Source organism: Pongo pygmaeus, chromosome 15 (assembly GCF_028885625.2).
Source record: "Pongo pygmaeus isolate AG05252 chromosome 15, NHGRI_mPonPyg2-v2.0_pri, whole genome shotgun sequence".
NCBI lineage: Eukaryota > Metazoa > Chordata > Mammalia > Primates > Hominidae > Pongo > Pongo pygmaeus.
This window is the reverse complement of record NC_072388.2, coordinates 74006932-74026755: the sequence shown is the minus strand read 5'-3', so window position 1 is coordinate 74026755 and position 19824 is coordinate 74006932. Positions and strand designations below refer to the sequence as shown.

Sequence of the window (19824 nt, the reverse complement as noted above, 5' to 3'; positions counted from 1 at the left end):
CAGGTGTTAGGTGCTGTAATAGCAGCAGCCTAGTCTTCTAAGAAGTCCTGGAGTACCCCAAGGCTCACTTGTCTCTCCAAAGTGAGCTCGTTCCCTTAAATTCCCCCTATACATTGACTGCTTTATATCACCAGGCTTGACCTTCAGACTCATTTATTCAACAGCTCCTCAACTTGATGTCTAAATTTAGGGTGGCCCATATAACCCAGTTATCTTAGACCAATCCTGATTCATGCCTTCATGCCTGTTGTCCTGGCTTAATGATTAATAGCCACCCTGTTTCATTTTTTTTAAAAAGCCTGATTTGGATAAGAAGTTATAGGCATCTCAGACAAACTTAGTATACTCAAAATCAAACTTCTGATTTTCTGCCCAGACCTGTACCTCCTGCAGCCTTCCTGTCTCAGTAAATGGCAACTTCCTCCTACACTCCACATGCCATCCATATTGGTTATCTTCAGAATAAATCCAACCACTTCTCACCATCTCCACTACAACTGGTCTCCCTGCTTCCATCCTTGCTCCCCTGCCATCAGTTCTCCTCAGTAGACGGAGGGATTCTCTTAAATACCTACTGCTCAAAACCTCCAGTGGTTTCCTCTATCAGTCAGTAAGTACCAGAGTCATCACAGTGGCCCAACTGGCCCTATGTGAGCAGGACCCCAGCCACCTCCTGACCCCTTCTGTTATCCCGTCCCTTCCTTTACTTTGTTCTAGCTGCAGGGGTCTCCTTGTTCCTTGTTTGTGCTACTGACATTACTTTTGCTGTTGCTGTTCTCTCTGCCTGTAAACTCTTCCTCACTCCAGTAGATCTCTGTTCAAGTGTCAGAAAGAACTCCTCTGACCTACCCTATTTAAAATAATGATATCCCACCCCACTGTTACTCTTTGTTTCCACTTATTTTTCTCCACCATTTATCTTCATAGCATTTATCACCACCTTAAATATTAGGTGTGTATTTATTATTATCAGTCTCCCCTACTAGAATGTCAGTTCCACAGGGCAAGGACTTGGTTTTGTTCACTGCTCTATCACCCCATGCAGTACCTGTCATGAAGTAGATGTTCAGTCACTGTTTGAATGAATGACCAATAAAAAGTTGTTGAAGAAAAAGGTGAATGAATGGATGAATGAATGAATGAATGGCAGTACATAGGAAGAGTGGGCATTTTTACCCGAGTGGAATCAGGAAGAGTTTAGGCTTTATATAGGAGAATAATCAGCTTTCCCTTGTTTAGTACATAGTGGGAAGTCTTTCTAGCTCTAGGATATAAAGATGGGGAACCCAGAGAGTTGGGAAGCCAGTGTTCTGTTAAATGGTCTGCTGTTTAACTTTTTTCCTAGATAATCACATTTTTGCCTGGGGCAATGGTGGTAATGGCCGCCTGGCAATGACCCCCACAGAGAGACCACATGGCTCTGATATCTGTACCTCATGGCCTCGGCCTATTTTTGGATCTCTGCATCATGTCCCGGACCTGTCTTGCCGTGGCTGGCATACCATTCTTATTGTTGGTAAGAGTTTCATACGTCTGGGGTTGGGATGGCTTTGACAGAGAGAGGGTAGACCCACGTCTGAGTACTGTTGGTCACATTGTTGGAAACAGAAATGTCCTGAAGAAGCCATTTCTGTAAGTCTTGTAATGGTCAAGGATGCCATGTCTACTGGTGGGAACAGAACATTGTCATTTCCTGGAGCTTTGCTATCTGCCATCTCTTGATTATTTTTTAATATAACTTTGGGCTCTGCCTCCCCCCTTAGAATTGATTTTTTTGGTTTGTTTTGTTTTTTTTTTGTCTTTTTTTTGAGATGGAGTTTCACTCTTCGCCCAGGCTGGAGTTCTATGGTGTGATCTCGGCTCACTGCAACCTCCGCCTCCTGGGTTCAAGCAAATTCTTTTGCCTCAGCCTCCCAAGTAGCTTGGACTATAGGCACCTACCACCACGCCTGACTAATTTTTGTATTTTTAGTAGAGACGGGGTTCCACCACGTTGGCCAGGCTAGTCTAGAACTCCTGACCTCAGGTGATCCACCTGCCTCGGCCTCCCAAAGTGCTGGGATTACAGGCGTGAGCCACCATGCCTGGCCCTAGAATTTGTTACTTCTAATCATCCATCAATTAATTTGTTGTCTGTGCTTATGCTTTCATGAGAAACATTCAGTACATCCTTTAAAAGAAACTTTAAATTATAAGCGCTTTCTGCATAAAGATTACTTTGCTATGAACTACTTTATAAATGCCTGTGTAAGGGTTTATAAGTCTACTTTTAGATCAGTGGTTTGCAACCTTAGCAGCACATACATTAGAATCCTTGAGAAGCTTTTTATTTATTTATTTTTTATTTTTATTTTTTTGAGATGGAGTCTTGCTCTGTCACCCAGGCTGGAGCGCGGTGGTGTGATCTCGGTTCGCTGCAACCTCCCAGGTTCAAGCAATTCTCCTGCCTCAGTCTCCTGAGTAGCTGGGACTACAGGAGTGTACCATCACACCTGGCTGATTCTTGGATTTTTTAGTAGAGTTGAGGTTTCACCATATTAGCCAGGCTGGTCTTGAACTCCTGACCTCATGATCTGCCTGCCTCAGCCTCCCAAAGTGCTGAGATTACAGGCATGAGCCACTGAACCCGGCCAAGAAGCTTTTAAGAATACCGTGGTCCAGACCCTGTCCCTGACCAATTAAATCAGAATCTCTGGGGTGGAACCTACGGACCTATGCAATGTTACTTCCTTTTTTTAAATTTTGAGACAGAGTCTCACTCTGTTACCCAGGGTAGAGTGCAGTGGCACAAACACAGCTCACTGTAGTTTCCCTCTCCCAGGCTCAATTGATCCTCTCACCTGAGCCTCCCAAGTAGCTGGGACTACAGGCCAGTGCCACCACACCTGGCTAGCTTTGTATTTTTTTTTAGAGATTGAGTTTTGCCATGTTGCCTAGGCTGGTCTCAAACACATGGTTACTTTCTAAAACTTCCCAGGTGATTCTAGTGACCAGCCAAGGCAGACAGTTGCTAATGTAGATAGTGAATATAGTTAGAATAGCAAGTGGTGCTTAGCTTATGATACTAATTTCTAAAACTGTAAGTTATAGTTCTAAAGTTATCTGGAGTCAGGGAGAGCAATTATCTCCCTATCCTAGTCTTCTCTCATTTTTCTTGCCTATATCTGTATACAGTGCTTACCTACCAAATATTTTTTCTCAGAGAAAGTATTGAATTCTAAGACCATCCGTTCCAATAGCAGTGGCTTATCCATTGGAACTGGTAAGTACCAATGTCTCAGGTACCAGTGGTTTTCTGAAGTGTGGGTCTTTTGGTTAGATTGCATGTAGACTCCAAAACTCAAAGGAAAATGGGAAATGTCTTTGGGAAGTGAGGAATACAGTGGTTAAGAGAGAAGATCATATTTTGTTTGGTTTTGCAGTAAGTTATAACTTTTACATTGTGGTCAGTACATCATCTTTGCCTCCAACGCATATGGAAGTAATTAAGTAGCTTGCCCAGTACTGTAATATGACTTATGTATTATTCCTTTCCTTACTATTCTAGGGGGTAATGAGTCCTCTACTTCCCCGGTATTCCTAGGGGTATTCCAGTCTAAAGAAATAGTTCACCACAACAGGCACTCAGAATAAAACTCGGCTAAACTTTCAGTGTGGTTAGGAGAATCATCCCAAAGATCTCTGATAGATTTCCTTTGACTGCTGTCTTCATGGTTCTCTATTATTGGGGACCATGCCAGGAAATTGAATCTATTTTCCTTTTTGGTTTTCTACCTGCTAGAGTCCCTGTAGTCTTTGATGTCTCAGAACCAGGATTCTGATTTATTTTATTTATTTATTTTTTTTGAGGCACAGTCTTGTTCTGTCGTCCAGGCTGGAGTGCAATGGCGCAATCTCGGCTCACTGCATCCTCTGCCTCCCAGGTTCAAGTGGTTCACCTTCCTCAGCCTCCCAAGTAGCTGGGATTACAGGCATGCACCACCACACTCAGCTATTTTTTGTATTTTTAGTAGGTTTGGCCAGGCTGGTCTCAAACTCCTGGCCTCAAGTGATCTGCCCACCTCAGCCTCCCAAAGTGCTGGGATTACAGGCATGAGCCACCATGCCCGGCCCAGATTCTGATATTGTTTGGAATCAAAACACATAAACACCCAGAATAAAAGCAGATTAAAGCTGGGCACAGTGGCACAGCCGTTAGTCCCAGGTACTCAGGAAGCTGAGTCAGGAGGATTACTTGAGGCCAAGAGTTCAAGGTTGCAGTGCACTATCATCATGCCTATGAATAGCCACTGCAATCCGGCCTGGGCAACATAGCAAGACCCGATCTCAAATGAATGAATAAATACATAAACAGTCAGTCAATCAAACAGATTAAACCTCCAAAAAGAAACAGCTGAAAACATGATCTAGACTTGTCGAACTTCAGTTTACACATTTACACCAACTTATTACACCATATTATATATAGTCAAGTAGCCCATAGCTTGGCATCTGTTTATGTATATTAATATCTGTCAAAACTGACTAAAGATCTTTCGCTAAGCACAGCAGTTCTCCTACAACTTTGTTTTGCTAGAACAGTATTTAAAGGAAAAACATAAAATTAAAAGCAAATGTCCATTGGTGAGAAGATGTAAACTCGAGGAAGAGCAGGGATTTTTGTCTTTTTTATTTATCCATTTTATCTACTTCCCTAGAACAGTGCCTGGCAAATGGTAAATGCTCAGTAACTATTTGTTGATTAAATGTGTTGTAACCATCCATTGGAGTGAAAGTGAACATCTCCAAATATTTCCATAATGTGAAATGTAAAAAGCAAGTTGCAGCAGACTACATGCCTTTTTATAAAGTTTAGAAACAAGTAAAATAGGCTGGGCGTGGTGGCTCACGCCTGTAATACCAGCACTTTGGGAGGCCAAGGCAGGCAGATCACAAGGTCAGGAGATTGAGACTATCCTGGCCAACATGGTGAAAGCCTGTCTCTACTAAAATACAAAAAAAAATTAGCCAGGCGTGGTGGTGCACACCTGTAGTCCCAGCTACTCGGGAGGCTGAAGCAGGGGAATCGCTTGAACCTGGGAGGCGAGGGTTCCAGTGAGCCACGATTGCGCCATTGTACACCAGCCTGGTGAAAGAGCAAGACTCCATCTCAAAAAAAATAAATAAAAGTAAAATAAATAGTAATGTATTATTTAAGTATGCATAAAGGCAATAAAGTTTTTAAGAAGAAATGATAAATATAAAATGAAACAGAATGGTTTCATCTGGGTAGGAGGCCAGAGAAGGAAGGAATTCACAAGGCAAATACAGTGATATAGGTAATGCTCTAGTTCAGCAGTGTCCAGTAGATCTTTTTGCAGTGATGGAAATGTTCTATATCTGTGCTGTTCAGTATAGTAGCTACCGGTCTTCTGTGGCTATTGAGCACTCCAGAGAGTGGCTCGTGTGACTGAGGAAATGAATTTTTAATTCTCTTTAAGTTTAAGCGGGCACATATGGCTAGTAACTCATATTGGATAGTGCAGTTCTAGTTCTAGTGGCAAATAGACCTATGTTTATTGTTAGGCATGAAAATTTACACGTATGTTAAAATAGTCTTAGGTATATCTAAAATGCAGCATAATCTTAAAAAGCCATTTAAAACAAAAAAGTAAGCTTCAGAACTCACTTTGGTAACTATAGTTCTGCTGCTTCCGTAGGATCTCAGCATGACCCAGTTAGTCCCCAGGCCAGCACAGCAGGTGATAATTAACCCTTCTTTACATTTAGCCTCAGAAAATACCAGGCGTCAGAACAAGGATCCCTGAGGAATAAGAGAAAAAAAAAATACAAGGCAATTTTTTTTTAACTTTGACAAATTAATCTTCTTAATTATATTCTTCTTTGGCCCATATTAAAATTCAGTTTCATTTCCTGACCACACATCAGCTAGTCTTCATTAAGGTTGCTTGGAATACGCTGTATGATATGAAAGAATCAGCCATTATATTATAAAAATTCATACAGATAGTCATCAGAGAATGTAATGTTCACATTAAATTTTGAAGAATTGGCCGGGCGCAGTGGCTGACGCCTGTAATCCCAGCACTTTGGGAGGCCGAGGCGGGTGGATCACTTGAGGTCAGGAGTTCAAGGCCAGCCTGGCCAACGTGGCGAAACCCTATCTTTACTGAAAATACAAAAATTAGCCAGGCATGGTGGCGGGCACCTGTAATCCCAGCTACTCAGGAGGCTGAGGCACGAGAATCACTTGAACCCAGGAGGCGGAGGTTGCAGTGAGCCAAGATTGCGCCACTGCACTCCAGCCTGGATGACAGAGTGAAACTGTGCCTCAAAAAAAAAATCGCCGGGTGCAGTGGCTCACGCCTATAATCCCAGCACTTTGGGAGGCCAAGGCAGGCGGATCACCTGAGGTCAGGAGTTCGAGACCAGCCTGGCCAACATAGTGAAACCTCGCCTCTACTAAAAATACAAAACTTAGCTGGGCATGGTGGTGTGTGCCTGTAATCCCAGCTACTCGGGAGGCTGAGACAGGAGAATTGCTTGAACCTGGGAGGCAGAGGTTGCAGTGAGCCAAGATCGGGCCACTGCACTCCAGCCTGAGCAACAGAAGCTAGACTCGGTCTCAAATAAAAAAAAAAAAGTTGAAGAATTCAACATTCAGATTTTCCCCAGACAGGGAGTTAATGGTAAGTTTATCTGGCAACTTTAAGAGGAGTTTGGCTCAAATATTAAACACCTTTTTATATAAGATAAGTGTCTATGGAGGATGCTGGAATCTGAATGTATCTCTTAAAGAAGCAGAGTAAGCATGGGTGCTAGATTTGGTAGGCTGTGGTTGGGGGGATTGTTTGGCAAATGCTTTTAGAATGCTATGGATATAAGATAAACAGAGTTGGTAAATGGTTGATACAAAATTACAAAACATAGTTTGTATGAAAACCAAAAATTTAGTCCCTAACATTTGACTTGCACTGTTGCCATTGCACTTCATGCAGCTTATAGGCACCTTTCCAGGGTAAGTAGGGTTGTCAGATGGTAAATCTGTCTTGCTGCATAGCAAAGCTGTCTATTTCTGTGCTGTGTATCTGTCAGTGTTTCAGAGCTCTAGCCCGGGAGGAGGCGGCGGGGGCGGCGGTGGTGAAGAAGAGGACAGTCAGCAGGAATCTGAAACTCCTGACCCAAGTGGAGGCTTCCGAGGAACAATGGAAGCAGACCGAGGAATGGAAGGTTTAATCAGTCCCACAGAGGCCATGGGGAACAGTAATGGGGCCAGCAGCTCCTGTCCTGGCTGGCTTCGAAAGGTAATTCCTTTGGAAGAAGTAACTTGGATAAAATATCTGGCCCTTTGCAGGAACTAGAAAGAGCTGTTAGGGTCTCTCAGTTTTCCAAGTACCTAGTAAACCGTTGTGCATCCTGAATCCAGCCTTCTGATTTCTACCTGGAAAGAAATTGCTTAATCACTAATCCTTTTTCTTTCCAAAAAGATAAAAAGTGTTCTCAAACCCTTGTTACTTAAGTGAATGTATTATAAGTTACTATAACCTACCTTGATGGCAGTTTTTGTAGTACATGTATATAAAGATTAAGCTTACAGATGTATACTGTCATTTATAGAAATGGAATATTGGAGCAATTGGAATGCCTTACAATAGGAAGATGGTTGATGAAAGTTGAGATACAGAAAGTAAAAATGTTGGATTGGGCACAGTGGCTCATGCCTATAATTCCAGCACTTTGAGAGGCTGAGGCAGGAGGATCACTTGAGCCTAGGAGCTCAAGACCAGCTTGGGCAACACCGCAAGACCTTGTCTGTACAAAAAATTTAAAAAATTAGCCGGGTGTAGTAGTGTGCACCTATAGTTCCAGCTACTCAGGAGGCTGAGGCAGGATGATCACTTGAACCTGGGAAGTCGAGGCTGAAGTGAGCCGAGCCATGCCATGATTGCACCACTGCAATCCAGCCTGGGCGACAAAGCGAAACCCTGTTCAAAAAAAAAAAAAGAAGAATGTTGAAGTATATTTATTTTCATGGAAAGTTAGTCACAACATATGGCTATGCAGAAGAGGATGATATATCTGTATGATCTCATTCTTTTAGGAAATACGTAATACACAAAAGAATGTCAACAAGACTATGTATTGACAGTTTTTAAAGTGGTTGTCTGTGAGTGATGGAATTGCTGGTGAATTTTATTAGTTTCCTTCGCCCATTTGTATTTTCTCATTTTCTACAGTAAATATTTATGGTTTGTGAAATTTTAAATTTTTTACCAAAAAAAAAAAAAGACCGGGCATGATGGCTCCCACCTGTAACTCCAGCACTTTGGGAGGCCAAGGCAGGAGGATTGCTTGAGCCCAGGAGTTTGAGACCAGCCTAGACAACATAGGGAGACCCCATCTCTATAAAAATTTAAAAAAAAATAAGGCCAGGACCAGGCACGGTGGTTCACGCCTATAATCCCAGCTCTTTGGGAGGCCAAGGCGGGAGGATCACCTGAGGTCAGGAGTTTGAGAACAGCCTGGCCAATCATGGTGAAACCCCATCTCTACTAAAAATACAAAAATTAGCCAGGCGAGGTGGCTCACGCCTGTAATCCCAGCACTTTGGGAGGCCGAGGCGGGTGGATCACAAGGTCAAGAGATCAAGACCATCCTGGCCAACATGGTGAAACCCCATCTCTATTAAAAATACAAAAATTAGCCGGGCATTGTGGCGCACGCCTGTAGTCCCAGCTGCTCAGGAGGCTGAGGCAGGAGAATCGCTTGAACCCAGGAGGTGGAGGTTGCAGTGAGCCGAAATTGTGCCACTGCACTCTGGCCTGGTGACGGAGCGAGACTCTGTCTCAAAAAAAAAAAAAATTAGCTGGGCATGGTGGCACGCACCTGTAATCCCAGCTACCTGGGAGGCTGAGCCAGGAGAATCACTTGAGCCCAGGAGGCGCAGGTTGCAGTCAGCCGAGATCGCACCACTGCAGTCCAGCCTGGGCGACAGAGTGAGACTCCATCTCAGAAAGTAAATAGTTAAATAAATAAGCCTGGGCAAGGTGGCTCACGCCTGTAATCGCAGCACTTTGGGAGGCCAAGGCGGGCAGATCACTTGAGGTCAGGAGTTTGAGACCAGCCTGGCCAACATGGTGAAACTCTGTCTCTACTAAAAATACAAAAAATTAGCCAGTTGTGGTGGTACACGCTTGTAATCCCAGCTACTAGGGAGGCTGAGGTAGGAGGACCACTTGAACCTGGGAGGTGAAGGTTGCAGTGAGCCGAGATTGTGCCACTGCACTCCAGCCTGGTGACAGAGTGAGATTCTGTCTCAAAAAAAAATAATAATAATTAGCCGGGCATGGTGGCACATGCCTGTGGTCCTAGCTACTCAGGAGGCTGATGTGGAAGGATTATTTGAGTCCCAAAGGTCAAGACTACAGTGAGTCATGGTTGTGCCACTGCACTCCAGCCTGGGCAACAGAGCAAGACCCTGTTTCAAAAACAAATCTGTAGATTTAAAGCTCCCTGTCTAATAAGACTAAACTTGCTAGTGATTTGAGGAGCGTGAACAGAGGAAGCAGCATGCTGTTCTGTCTGCACCTTTAGCCTCAGCTTTCAGCAGTGTGGCAGCCAGCCTCACTGACACTTCCTTGGAGCTTCCAAGCTCACTGAATAGCCTGTGTAGAATAAGCGTGTTGGAGTGACACACCAGACACTCCAGCCTGTGTTCTTTGAGTTTGCCTTTGCATCACTGTTTCTCTGATGAAGGGGTGGCAGTTTGTTCGCAGGTAGTCTGTGATATGTTGTTAACCACAACTGTCTTGCCCACTAGAGGGTGCTGAAGTCATGAGAGAGGGAAAATACAGCAAAAAGGAGAAGGGAATTTGGGAGGAAGCAAATACTGCAAACAGACTAATGAGATTCTTTCTCATATACACAGGAGCTGGAAAATGCAGAATTTATCCCCATGCCTGACAGCCCATCTCCTCTCAGTGCAGCGTTTTCAGAATCTGAGAAAGATACCCTGCCCTATGAAGAGCTGCAAGGACTCAAAGTGGCCTCTGAAGCTCCTTTGGAACACAAACCCCAAGTAGAAGCCTCGGTAACTGAGCTTTTTGCCTTTGAATCACAACTAGGTAAACAGTCACTGCAAGCTCTGCCTGGTTCTTCTGGCCTCGCTCTAGCTTTTGGGTTTCAGCTGCCCTGCATCAACTCATTATACTGTCTATTCAGCAGTACTTAAAGCCTCAACCCAAGACTAAACTGAGTTGCCTCAGAAAGGTATTTACCCTTCCACATTTCTGACAGGCTAACACCTTTCTAAAAGGATTGTCTTTTCCCTCTGCCTCAGAAATACCAAAATTCAAATTCAGTTTTTCATGATGCTAGCAGGGTGGGTTAGAGGCTGTAAATATAAGAAAGAAGTAATACTGGTAGTCTAGTGAGGAAGCAACACATGTACACCTAACCTTGGTAAAAATGACATTGTGGTAAATACCTCAATAAAACTATAAGCCAAGGTCATGAAACTTTTTCAATAAAAGGCTACATAATTATTTTAGACTTTTCCTATTAAAGGCCACATAGTAATTATTTTAGACCATTTTAGACAGAAATCTGTACAGCTTCTTTTGCAACTACTCGACTCTGACATTGTAGCACAAAAAGCAGCTTCAAGTAATACATAATGAATGGGCATCCTTGTGTTCCAATAAAATTGTATTTACAAAAACAGGCAGTGGGCCAGAATTGGCCCATGGGCCATTTGCTGAACCCTCCTATAAACAAAGTACAGTAGAAAAGAGAAAAATCCAGACTAGGATCATCAGAAAGCTTCCCAGAAGAGGTACTAATACCTTTGAAACTTCAAGGTGAATGTTTTAATTTCTCTGTCAGTTCACCTTCTTAAATTGTGTTGGTGGTCCTGTTTACTGACCACCTCTCAAATCTTTTCTAAAGTGTGATTCACTGCATATCATGAATATTGACCCTTTGGGTCTGTGATCTGAAAGACTTGTTCCAAACCAAATCATGCTTTTCCCTACTTCAGCATTTTAAATGAGAAGATACCAAGGTGCTTTAAAATTTTTCACAAAGTCCTCCAAAATAGATGATTGGTCTCCCACCTTGGCCTAATGGGGACTGAGGCAGAGAGTTCACTTTCCATGTTATATCAGTGCCCATCGCTGTTATAATCCTAGCATTTCTGTTTCTCTTACATATATTCATGTGTATATATGATTTATCTTGTTAATTTAAAATTAAAATCTGATTGCACTTAGAGGAGGTTTGGATTAAGGAGCAATGACACCTGGGCAGAACCTCCTGCAATCTCCTTCTTGTCTCTCTAGTCACCTCGGCTGAATCCTGCAGTAATCTGTGCTGGGAAGGGAACACCACTGACTCCTCCTGCGTGTGCATGCAGCTCTCTGCAGGTGGAGGTTGAGAGATTGCAGGGTCTGGTGTTAAAATGTCTGGCTGAACAACAGAAGCTACAGCAAGAAAACCTCCAGATTTTTACCCAACTGCAGAAGTTGAACAAGAAATTAGAAGGAGGGCAGCAGGTGAGAGCATTAAAAGAATAATCCAATTTCTAAGCCTGTTTTGAAGAATCACAGAAACAAAACACGAAGTACTGAAATAGACTTGTTCCTTTGCAGGTCCTTACTTTTTTTTTGAGACAGAGTCTCACTCTGTTGCCAGGCTAGAGTGCAGTGGCACTATCTTGACTTACTGCAACCTCCGCCTCCCAGATTCAAGCAATTCTCCTGCTTCAGCCTCCCGAGTAGCTGAGACTACAGGTGTGCGCCACCATGCCCGGCTAATTTTTGTATTTTTAGTAGAGACGGGGTTTCACCATGTTGGCCAGGATGGTCTCGATCACTTGACCTCGTGATCCACCCGCCTCAGCCTCCCAAAGTGCTGGGATTACAGGTGTGAGCCATTGCGCCTGGCCGATCCTTAGTTTTTAATGATACCATTTTTGTAATTATAATCCCAGAAGCCTTGGGCCTTGTTCAGGCACCTAGATTGAATCATTTTCATCACTTGCATTGCTTTTTCTTAGTGTATGTTTTTTCTTTTACAATACTTAATTACATACCTCTGAAAATACAGACATTCTCCTGAACAACCACAATACTATAACCACACCTAAAAAAATTAATACTAGTGTTGTCAGTTCTCATCTAGTATCCAGCTGATACCCCAATTTTCCCAGTTTTCCCCACAAAAATGTCCTTTATAACCATTTTTATCAGACTAGAATCCAGTCAAGAATCCCACATTATATTTATGTCTCTTATTTCTTTTCATCTAAACAGTTCCCTCCACCACCATCACCTTTTTAAAATTATTTTATTTTTATTTTATTTTGTTTATTTATTTATTTTTTTTTTTTGAGACGGTCTCATTCTGTTGCCCAGGCTGGAGTGCAGTGGCGTGATCTCAGCTTACTGCAACCTCCACCTCCTGGGTTCAAGCGATTCTTCTGCCTCAGCCTCCCGAGTAGCTGGGACTATAGACGCTCACCACCACGCCCAGCTAATTTTTGTATTTTTAATAGAGACGGGATTTCACCATATTGGCCAGGCTGGTGTCAAACTCCTGACCTCGTGATCCACCTGCCTCAGCCTCCCAGAGTGCTAGGATTACAGGTGTGAGCCACTGCGCCAGGCCTTATTTATGTATTTATTTTGAGACAGGGTCTTGCGTTGTCACCAAGGCTGGAGTGCAGTGGCACAAACATGGATCACTGCAGCCTTGACTTCCCAGGCTCAAGTGATTCTCTCACCTCAGCCCCCCAAGTAGCTGGAACTACAGGCATGTTCCACCATGCTCTGCTTCACCTTTTTAAAAAATACTTTTATGATATTGACTTGTTGAAGAAACCAAGGCAGTTGTTCAACAGAATGTCCCACATTCTAGATTTGTCTTGTTTTCTCAGGGTGTTGTCTAACTTGTTTTTCTGTCACCCTGACTTCTGAAAACTGGAAGTTTAACCTAAGGCTTGATTAGATTCACATTAAACATTTTTAGTGAAAATACTTCAAAGGTGATGCTGCTTGCATTATTTTTCGAGAGCCATGCTACTGTTTTATATAGAGGGAAGTAGAAGCAGAGAAATAGGGTTAGGCCCTTGGCTTTGCCATTTGCCAGCTGTAGGTGTTTGGGCTACTTTGTTTTCTCTGAGCCCTGGTTTCTCACCTGAAAGAAAATAATAGACACCTTGTATGGTTCTTTGGAGGATTAAATGAACTAATGTTTATGAAATTACTTTAGAAAATGATATACAGGCTGAGCACGGTGGCTCACACCTGTAATCCCAGCACTTTGGGAGATTGCTTGAGCCCAGGAGTTCGAGACCAGCCTGGGAAACGTGGTGAAACCCCATCTCTACCAAAAATAAAAAATAACTGGGCATGATGGCACACGCCTATAGTCCCAGTTATTCAGGAGGCTGAGGTGAGAGGATCACCTGAATCTGGGGAGGTCAAGGCTGCAGTGATCCGTGATCACACCACTGCACTTTGGCGTAAGCAACAGAGCAAGACCATGTCTCAAAAACACACACACACACACACACACACACACGGTAAGATTGGCAGCTATAGCAGGGAGAAGATTGTTTTGCCAGGACTTTTTCCATTTTAAAACTAAGAGTTCTGCATCTCAGGAAACCCCGCAGTCCTGGACAAACCTGGGTAGTTGGTCACCCTACCTGCAGTAAATATAAAGGTATGGACTGTATCTAAAATAGTGCCATGAGCGTCTCACAAGATCGTGGCTACAAATCGTTAGCCACACTTTAGCCAGTGCCTTAGAGGTTGGCATTGAAAATATAGTACTGAACTACTGCTGTGACTAGGTGGCACTGTTGCTAATGTGGAACTGTGTTTTATCCGGACAGGTGGGGATGCATTCCAAAGGAACTCAGACAGCAAAGGAAGAGATGGAAATGGATCCAAAGCCTGACTTAGATTCAGATTCCTGGTGCCTCCTGGGAACAGACTCCTGTCGACCCAGCCTCTAGTCTCCTGAGCCTATAGAGCCCCCAGGAAACTGGGACCCAAAGAACTTCACAGCACACTTACCGAATGCAGAGAGCAGCTTTCCTGGCTTTGTTCACTTGCAGAGAAGGAGCGCAAGGCAGAGGCTCTGAAGCACTTTCCTTGTACATTTGGAGAGTGGCATTGCCTTTTAGATAGGATCTAGGAGTGATGTTATTGTTTTGGAGAATGGAAGGGCCCCCATGGCCCTGGCTTTGTCATCAGTGACTGCCATAGCAACAGCAGCTCTGTACCTCATCTGTTGATCCCACCTTTGAAGAGGAGACATAGTGCTCACCTTAATTGCGCTGGTAGCAGCTTATATCCCATGTATCATTTTCACCATTGATTGGAAGCTGCCTTGGGAATTCAGTACCAGGCATTACCCCTCTGGGTGGGAGAGGGAAAAGTGTAAAGTTGGAGTGGGCTGGAGTCAGGTGTGGCCCGCCCAGTGTCCTCTGCAGAGTGGTGAAGTAGTCTGAGCCCTCTCGGGAGCCCTGAGTCCAGGAAAATATGTCTGATGGAGTCAATCTAGGGCTTGTTTCGAGAAAGTTCAGTTACTCTGTGCAGCTAAATGCTCTAGGAGCAAAGGTAGGCTTAGGTTGCTTTTCCTCTGAGGGTTGATTGAAATTTCTTCAGTGAGGTGTAGAGAAAGGGCACGACCCTCCTCATCACACAGCTGGTATCTCAGGCTGTGACCAATGCAGGGTGGGATTTCCTAACTGTGGATGAGGGGATGAGGTGTCTCAGAGAATTGAGTCCATAGGGCAGTCAGAATAGCCTTAAGAGAAAATCATGAAGGAGAAGAGGTCCTCCTTTAGCTGCCTCTACTTGGTATCTTAGAGAGGGCTTAGAGGGCTCTCAGTCTTCTGCCCGTGAAAAGACTCTGAGCCTCTGCCTTCATGGCTCTTAGGGTTCTGATCTTGATATCAGCAGCCCCAACCACTCTCTTTCTGTATGTCTAGTCAGTATTTTTCCCCTTTTGGTGTTTTATGAAGCCATATGATAACGAATGAATCTGTATCATTTTTCCTACCTGAGTGGCCCAAAGCCAGCACCAAACCCTGGGAGTCCCTGAAGCCTAACAGAACAGGTAGAACTTGCAAAAGGAATTTGGCTGAGAGCTCACTTCTAATCCTGTACTCATTGTGTCTTTGTAGATAGAAACAAGCTAGCTTTACCAAAGAGAAATAGTGTCATAGAAGAACAAAACTTCATATAGAAAGTTCTAAGCAAGTATTTGATGGTTTCCTTAAGGATGTGAGCTTCGTATTTCCACCTAGCCTTGTAAAATGTTCATATGGTATTTTGTGTCACACAGCCTACCTTTGATGAGTCTCACATCCCACCTTCCTAGAAACAGTTAAATTAATTTTGTTTCATTTTCCCCAGACCAAAATGTTTGATAATCTGTTCAACATTGTGGGAGGTCCTGTGCAATGGAAATTTTGCCATTTCTCCAAAACTGGTGGCATAAAGTCTGATGCTCGGGGAGAACCCCGTTGCTGGGGACAGGCAACTCTGTTCAATGGGATCTTCTTTGGTTTGATGTTCCCATTGTTTTCTCAGTTCTGGGAAGCCTAGTACATTAGTACTAATGTAATCACTGAAACCTTTTCTTGAAATAAGGGAAGCAGCCAAACTTTGATTAAAGTTGCAAGTTCTGGGGACTTGCGGGGGTTGCCATAAACTGTAACAGTGGGTTTTGGTTCAGCATGTAAATGCAACTTTGATTTTCTTAAGGACCGATTGACCTGTCATGTCCCTGTATCCTCATGTTCATCATCTCAGCAGGCGTGAGAGGCTGGGTCAGTTTGGGTGTTCATCATGAGGATTGCTTCTGCCATGGAGCTGATGGACATGGGCAGGTTGCTGAGAAGGTGGGGTGAAAGTGAGTGCCGGGGGTGGGTGAGTGCCCTGGTCTTGTTCATAGGGGAGCCTTTCCCTAGCAGTGGAACGCTGTGGTCATTTTCTCTAGCATATTCCCTTGGGAAGTCTAGATTTGCTATTAATCTGGCGGAGAATCCAAGTTCTGTGCCTTAGAGACAGTTTGCACTTTCCCATATTGTGCCTGGGACAGCCATATGATTTTTTTTCCCACCAAACAAGTATGCAAACAGAAACCAGTTCAAAGGGGGATGGAGTAAAAGATGAGGCAGTAGAAATGCCTTTGAATGGTTCTCTGTAGCTAATTCTCTTTAAATTTTGTCCTGCTTTTTTTCTTTATGCAGTGCTAGGTGTTTTAAGTTTTCTAGTAGTATTGCTTTTGAGTTACAGTATAACCTGAGTTACTCCTCTGCTCTAACATTGTTGCGGAAGAACTAGTTTATTGTTAGCCAGGTTGCTTGAAAGGTTGAGAGTGGAGTGGTTTGGCATTTCTGTTTTAAATAAACATTTAAGCTCTTAATCAGTACTGTGCCTCAGTAAGCCTGTGCATGGACCTTAGTCTCTGGGGATAAAACATCCAGATTCTAGGCCTCCGTGAATCTTTGATTCTGTGAGTCTTTATATAAATAATGTTCTTGGAACAGAAACAATGCAAGGGACATTTGCACAGAAATATTCTTTGCTTCTCTCCAGTTTCTTATTCTTGCCAGCAGAATCATTTCTGCTGCTACAGCTTTTTTCCCAAAAATGTCTAAAAGTACCGAAAGTGCAGAGGGAGGGAAAAAATGAGCCACTAAAAGAAGGATGATCCTTTCTTGTACCTACCTCCTCAGTCTCAGTGGGGGCCTTTCCAAGTGATAATGCCAGTTTATGGTTTGTAAAACTTTTCCCTCAAAGAGATTGAACTGAATTTGGTCTCCCTGGCATAGCACAGCCAAGTTACAACTTCTCTTGGCTGAGCATTTCACTGAAGTTTAAAGCAAAAGTACACTAAAAATTTTCATTTCACTTGCCATATGTTCACAAACATTCATAATAGAACAATTCAGGGGCAAGAATGCATTTTAAATAAATTCATTCACATGAAATCCCTAAACCTCCAAAAAAGTATTCATGATGGTCAGGGCAGAGTGGGCTGTAATCAGGACTATAAAACATGTTCCTAACTGCTGCAAAGCCAAAAATCATTTATTGTTTCAATGATTAACTGTGGAAATAAAGATGCTGATCATTAAACCTCACAGAATCATGAACATTAGGGAGAAAAACTCCACTATGTCACATCCTGTGTAGGTGTGGAGAGTGATAAATTGATAATGAAAGCAAACGTTGGCCAGAAGGTGCTGTGCTGCATTACATACATTGCTGTTAAGAAATACTGTCTCGGGCCGGATGCAGTTGCTCACGCCTGTAATCCCAGCACTTTGGGAGGCCGAGGCGGGTGGATCACGAGGTCAGGAGATCGAGACCATCCTGGCTAACACGGTGAAATCCCGTCTCTACTAAAAATACAAAAAAATTAGCTGGGTGTTGTGGCGGGTGCCTGTAGTCCCAGCTACTCAGGAGGCTGAGGCAGGAGAATGGCTTGAACCCAGGAGGCGGAGTTTGCAGTGAGCTGAGATCGTGCCACTGTACTCCAGCCTGGGCGACAGAGTGAGACTCCATCTCAAAAAAAAATACTGTCTTGGCAGGCCAGGTGCGGTGGCTCAACGCCTATAATCCCAGCACTTTGGGAGGCTGAGGTGGGCAGGTCAGGAGTTCAAGACCATCCTGGCTAACACAGTGAAACCCCATCTCTACTAAAAATACAAAAAATTAGCCGGGCATGGTGGTGGGCACCTGTAGTCCCAGCTACTTGGGAGGCTGAGGCAGGAGAATGGCGTGAACCCGGGAGGCGGAGCTTGCAGTGGGCCAAGATCACTCCACTGCACTCCAGCCTGGGTGACAGAGTGAGACTCCGTCTCAAAAAAAAAAAAAAGAAATACTGTCTCAGCGCATCTGCATACATTTTTAATGAAATGAGTTTCCACGTGAGTTTCCCCATGAAATTTCTCCTATGGTGTAACTTTATGAACTTTATAATTTATAATGTTTACTTGCACTAAACATTTCTTGGATAAAGTTGTATAAAATACAGACATTAAGAAGCAGCATGCATTTATTTACTGTCATCCTCTGAGCTATCCAGGAAGAAATTCAGATTTTTTAAAAAAAAGGTTCTTACCTCTTCCCAGAGACCAGATCAAGATAAATTTAAAAGATGAAAGATATTTCTTTTTTTTTTTCTTTTTTTTTTTTTAAGATGGAGTCTTACTAGGTCACCAGCCTGGAGTGCAGTGGCACGATCTCAGCTCACTGCAACCTCCGCCTCCTGGGTTCAAGCAATTCTCCTGCCTCAGCCTCCCAAGTAGTTGGGACTACAGGCGTGCTCCACCACGCCCAGCTAATTTTTGAGTTTTTAGTAGAGACGGGGTTTCACCATGTTGGCCAGGATGGTCTCGATCTCTTGACTTTGTGATCCGCCCCCCTCGGCCTCCCAAAGTGCTGGGATTACAGGCATGAGCCACCATGCTCGGCCTTGAAAGATATTTCTAATATAACCAAGGCCTAAACATGTAGAGATTAAAGGGAACACTTAAGGCATTGACTATTGTTTTATTTCTTTAGCAAAATGAGAGCAAATAACTGCTTCCTTTATAGAAAGCACTCCCCACATATAACAACAATTTGTTCTCTCTGGAGGGCCCTGATCTATGACCTTACTAACATCCAGGGATCCCAAATCCAGGTGCCTGTGGTACCAGGCAGATAAGGTAAAGAGGTGAAGCAGGCCAGGTGAGATTGCAGTGGTCTGGTGCTGCCATTCCCATCTAGAGGAGCATCTGATTCTAAACCCCACCCAATTTTGTGCCACGCGGGTTGCTGGCCCAGTGTTTCCAGAACTTCCAGTTTTTCAAGAGATGTTCCGTATCCCAGTTTTTAAATGTCAGATCATATTATGAATGCTAGGCCAGCCAAATAAAACATCTGTGGAGCAAAGCAATCCACATGTTGCCATTTTGTGACCTTGGCCACAGCTTATTCTTGCCATCTATTGCAATGTACTAGTTTACATTCCCACTTAAAGTATATATTTCATTGAACTTGCCTAGGGAATGTACCTATTAGGTTAAATATCCATTATCTCTGTGTGAGGTTTCCTTAAGGGGCTAACCATAAAGCTTTATTATGTGATACCTCCTTTCCTTTGGAACAATTAAAAAGAGTGCAAAGAAATATGTGCTCCTATTTAAATATATAGGATGTTTTCCCAGCCTGAGTCGTGCAGCTTCACCGCTAAAGCCTTAACTCACATTTCAAATTGGTCTGATCTGTTAGCCCCATTTTTTTTTTTTTTTTTTTTTTTTTGAGATGGAGTCTCACTAGGTCACTGGGCTGGAGGGCAGTGGAAATGGAGCAAGAGTGAGTGGCCATTTGTTACTTAGTAAAATAGGATTTTGTTGTCTGTCTAGCCCTGTTGACTAGCTCAAATTGAGCAGTTTTTCTCCAGTATTTTAAACTAACAATTTGAGTAATACAGAACAGTAATCCTAGGATTTCTATCTGTTGTGCTAACTTCACTCCTATCTGAACTGATAATACTCTCGCAGACATTAACTTATCAGTTCTCTCATTTCACTAGTGTAGGACTCACTCATCTTCTTGTTTAATTTTAAATCTCCAGACCTCATAAATTGAGGGTCTAACTTGTGCTAGGCAATATTCTACACAGAGAAAATTAAAAAGATTTGATCCCTTTCCCTTCAAAGTTTACTCTCTGAAATAGAAGTTGACTATGCTATAATTGCCAAGGGCATGTGACACTATGCAGTGTCCCAGCTTTGTTTTGTTTTGAGATGGG

The 19824-nt window shown here is 43.3% G+C and overlaps 1 protein-coding gene across 2 annotated transcripts in view; it reads left to right on the top strand.

The window, feature by feature from the left end:
* NEK9 (NIMA related kinase 9) overlaps positions 1 to 16443 on the top strand; it is a 44862-nt gene extending 28419 nt beyond the window's left edge. For both annotated transcript variants that reach the window (XM_054448479.2, XM_054448478.2), the window contains exons 17-22: positions 1346 to 1516; positions 3203 to 3262; positions 7096 to 7304; positions 9929 to 10090; positions 11340 to 11552; positions 13898 to 16443. In XM_054448479.2, the coding sequence (XP_054304454.1) occupies positions 1346 to 1516; positions 3203 to 3262; positions 7096 to 7304; positions 9929 to 10090; positions 11340 to 11552; positions 13898 to 14020 (938 nt within the window). In that variant the 3' untranslated portion in view covers positions 14021 to 16443. The remainder of the gene's footprint in view (positions 1 to 1345; positions 1517 to 3202; positions 3263 to 7095; positions 7305 to 9928; positions 10091 to 11339; positions 11553 to 13897) is intronic.
* The last annotated feature ends 3381 nt before the right edge of the window (positions 16444 to 19824 follow it).